Source organism: Otolemur garnettii, unplaced genomic scaffold, assembly GCF_000181295.1.
Source record: "Otolemur garnettii isolate 467f Iridium unplaced genomic scaffold, OtoGar3 scaffold00087, whole genome shotgun sequence".
NCBI classification, from domain to species: domain Eukaryota; kingdom Metazoa; phylum Chordata; class Mammalia; order Primates; family Galagidae; genus Otolemur; species Otolemur garnettii.
The window spans coordinates 2,410,860-2,414,518 of record NW_003852482.1 but is presented as its reverse complement, the minus strand read 5'-3'; the positions used below and the strand labels follow the sequence as shown (position 1 = coordinate 2,414,518).

General features: G+C 61.4%; 1 protein-coding gene across 1 annotated transcript; it reads left to right on the top strand.

Moving 5' to 3' along the window:
* Positions 1 to 6: 6 nt before the first annotated feature.
* LOC100957338 (histo-blood group ABO system transferase-like) lies at positions 7 to 2,565 on the top strand. The gene is made up of 2 exons (XM_012808198.2): positions 7 to 34; positions 1,827 to 2,565. The coding sequence occupies exon 2, from the start codon at positions 1,876 to 1,878 to the stop codon at positions 2,563 to 2,565; it is 690 nt and encodes a 229-aa protein (XP_012663652.1). The 5' UTR covers positions 7 to 34; positions 1,827 to 1,875.
* The last annotated feature ends 1,094 nt before the right edge of the window (positions 2,566 to 3,659 follow it).

Genomic DNA, 3,659 nt, shown 5'->3' with positions numbered 1-3,659 from the left:
TCACCATCGGATTAACTGTATTTGCCATCAAAAAGTAAGCAGGCGAGTGATGGAGACATCAGGGGTGGGGTGGGGGAACCAGCCTTGTCTTCCCAAAGGGTAGATATTAAAGGTTGTTCACTCAGTGGCCTAAATGATCTCTTACAAGCTGCCCAAGTGAATAAAGCCCTTCTGCTCTCACCACAATGGGAGCCCCAGACCTCTGCCCCTAACTCTACCTGGGCCATACTTCCAGCTGAGTGGGCGGCAGCCACTGCTCACTCAGTACAAGGCTCCAGATGGTTCCATACACTGACCAGTGAGGGTGGGGACAGGAGCATGTTTGCTCTCCTTGGCTGAGCAGAAGCAGGGTTCTGGAAGAGCTGTGGCCACACCTTGGTGCTCAGGGATAGGCAGACCCCCAAGGAGGTAGTGGACCATGAGGCTGGGGACTCAGGGTCCGGCCAGCATCACAGGTAGTTATCAGGGAGAGCACAGGCATGCAGCTTGACCTCTTGAGCCTGTAGAGAGCCAGGCCAGTACAGTGGCAGCCTCTAGGACTACCGTGGGGCACAGATGGAAGTGGCACCTGCATGCAGAGCTGGTGAGTATGTTCCCCAAGTGTCCTGCCTACAGCATGGTCCTGGGGCCTTTGCAGCCCCTTTACAGATTCAGATGTGGGAGAGCAATGCCACCTCCTTCAGCCAGGAATAGCCAGAGAATTCCTATTCCAGTACCTAGGGAGAAAAAACTGGAGAGTGCCCTTGGGGGACTCTGTCAGGGCTCTCTGTCACCATTGTGCCTGCTCTCCATGGTGAGAGACACACACACACACACACACACACGCCGGAAGAAAGCCTTTATGCACCAGGATGATCCCATCCCCCACCTCAGACAGAAGCGAGTGGACACAGTGGGCCACAGGGCTGCAGGTGCAGACCACAGTGGGTGGACCCAGCTCCCGCACTGGGCTCTCTCTGCCCCTGCCCTACCCTGAGCCGGGGCTGTGCTTTCCTCCACTTCTCTCCCAGCGCCAGACAGACCCGGATCCTCTCTGAGAGGCCAGGTTCAGGCGGCTGGAAAACTCTAGGTGTGTCTGTCCCCTCCCCACCCATGACTCCTGCACTGCCCTGGGGAGAGGTGTGCGAGGATTCCAGCGGGGGCAGGCAGCCACGGAGCCTGCTCTACACACCCCGGTCTTGGGGAGCACAATACACTTTCTGGAAGGTGGGGGAGCCCCTGTCCCCATGGTGGGGAGCACACGGATTGCCAGCCTGGCCGTTGAGGCAGGTGGAGAAAACTTCCTCAAGTGAGGGGAGGGACCTGCCGGGACGTGAAGTTGTGGCCTTCGCAGCTCTTCCCTTTCTTTCTGCGTCCCCCCACCCCCCACCCGGTGCTAGACGGATCCCAGATCCGGTGGACGGTCAGTGGAAGGACCCGGTCTCACGATATCAGCCGTTCACTGAGCACTTTGCCAACAAAACGCGCTCAAGCTCACAGGGCGGGAGCCGGCCGGGTGTAGAGACCGGTCATGGGTTGGGGAGAGCCCATCCCAGTGAGGGGCCGGCAGGAAGGGAGCTGTTGGGGGGCGACGGGGGTCGTTGGTCCCCAGAACTCAGGGTCCAGCTCCAGGTCTGCGGCGTGGGCCGCTGCGAGTGTTCCAGCCGCCTGAACCTGGCCTCTCCTTCCTCAGAGGGGAGCCGAGTCCGTCCGGCCCCGGGAGAGGAGAGGTGGAGAGAGGTACAGCCCCGGCTCAGGGCAGGGCAGTGGGCGCAGTGCTTTGAGTCTCCCTCCGCGGCGGGGGGAGCTTGTCCCCGCCCGCAGAGTGGTCGCACTCTCTGTGGCAGGTACGTGGTCTTCCTGAAGCTGTTCCTGGAGACGGCGGAGAAGCACTTCATGGTGGGACACCGGGTCATCTACTATGTGTTCACCGACCGGCCGGCCGCCGTGCCGCGCGTGGCGCTGGGCCCGGGCCGGCGTCTGCAGGTGCTGCAGGTGCGCGCCTACGCGCGCTGGCAGGACGTGTCCATGCGCCGCATGCAGATGATCGCCGACTTCGCCGAGCGCCGCTTCCTGGGCGAGGTGGACTACCTGGTGTGCGTGGACGTGGACATGCGGTTCCGTGACCACGTGGGCGTAGAAATCCTGTCGCCGCTCTTCGGCACCCTCCATCCTGGTTACTACCGGAGCCCCCGGGAGGCTTTTCCCTACGAGCGCCGGCCGCAGTCCCAGGCCTACATCCCGCGGGACGAGGGCGACTTCTACTACTTAGGCGGCTTCTTTGGGGGGTCGACGCGGGAGGTGCAGCGGCTCACCAGGGCCTGCCACCAGGCCATGACGGCCGACCGCGCCAAGGGCGTCGAGGCGGTGTGGCACGACGAGAGCCACCTGAACTGGTACTTGCTGCACCACAAGCCCACCAGGGTGCTGTCCCCGGAGTATCTGTGGGACGAGCAGCTGCTGGGCTGGCCGCCCGTCCTGAAGAAGCTGAGGTTCGTGGCGGTGCCCAAGAACCATCAGGAGATCCGGAAATCTGATCCTGAGAGCTCTGAGGCCCAGCCTCCCGCCCCGGACACAGGGCGCTAGGACAATCCTAGGAGAGGGTGTAACCCTGCCCCCCTCCTGTTCTGTTCTTTTGGGGGAAACAGCTGAAGCCTAACCCTCCCCGCACTGCGAATTCAGGCGGACCTGACACCAGTCCCCGCAGACGCGCATGTGCATAGACGCACCGAGGCAGCCCCTGGTCAGCGCCCTGGGCATGGGCTCTTGGCCTGGCCACTCGCTCCTCCACACTCCACCCCTGTCCCGGCCCGCTGAGCGCTCCTAAGGCGCCTCCAACCACCAGGAGGCAAGGGGTCTCAACCCCTCCTAACACGGCACCAGGGATGAAGGACGCTGCAGGACACAGCCTCAGGAGGACAGGGTGCCGGCACATGGCTTCAGCTTTAGACAAATAGCTTCCTCTTCTCACAGACCCCTCTGAACCTGCACACACCCGCCTTCAGAGAGGCTCCAGACTGACCCCTCTTGCTCAAGCCGCACACCCAGCGCCTTCCGTGAGTGAGTCCTAAAACTGCCCACAAGTCCTGCCCGCTGTACCTTCCCAGCCATTTTTTTTTTTTTTTGAGACAGAGTCTCACTTGGGTCACCCTCGGTAGAGTGCCGTGGCATCTTACCTCACAGCAACCTCAAATTCTTGGGTTCAAGTGATTCTCTTGCCTCAGCCTCCCTAGTAGCTGGGACAACAGGTGCCCAGCACAACGCCTGGCTATTTTTTAAAGACAGGGTCTCGCTCTTGCTCAGGTTGGTCTTGAACCAGTGAGCTCGTGCTATCCACCCGCCTCAGCCTCCCAAGTGCTGGATTACAGGCATGAGCCATCGTGCCTGGCATTCCCAGCCATTTTGGATGGACCTGCGTTTCTCCCAGCCTGGTCCAGGCCAGGGTCAGTTCTGCCGCGATGACAGGAAGAGACTCCCCTGGTCCTTGGGCTCTGGGCCCCTCTGTCAACACATCCCTCAGCAGCCAGAGGGGCCCTGCCACCTGGAGGCTATTTCCAGTGGCCCCTCCTGTCCTCATGACCCAGGTTGCATGGGGCTGAAAGTTTAGACTTTGGGGGCTCTTTAAGAAAAGAATAAAGGCTCGGCGCCTGTGGCTCAAGCGGCTAAGGCGCCAGCCACAT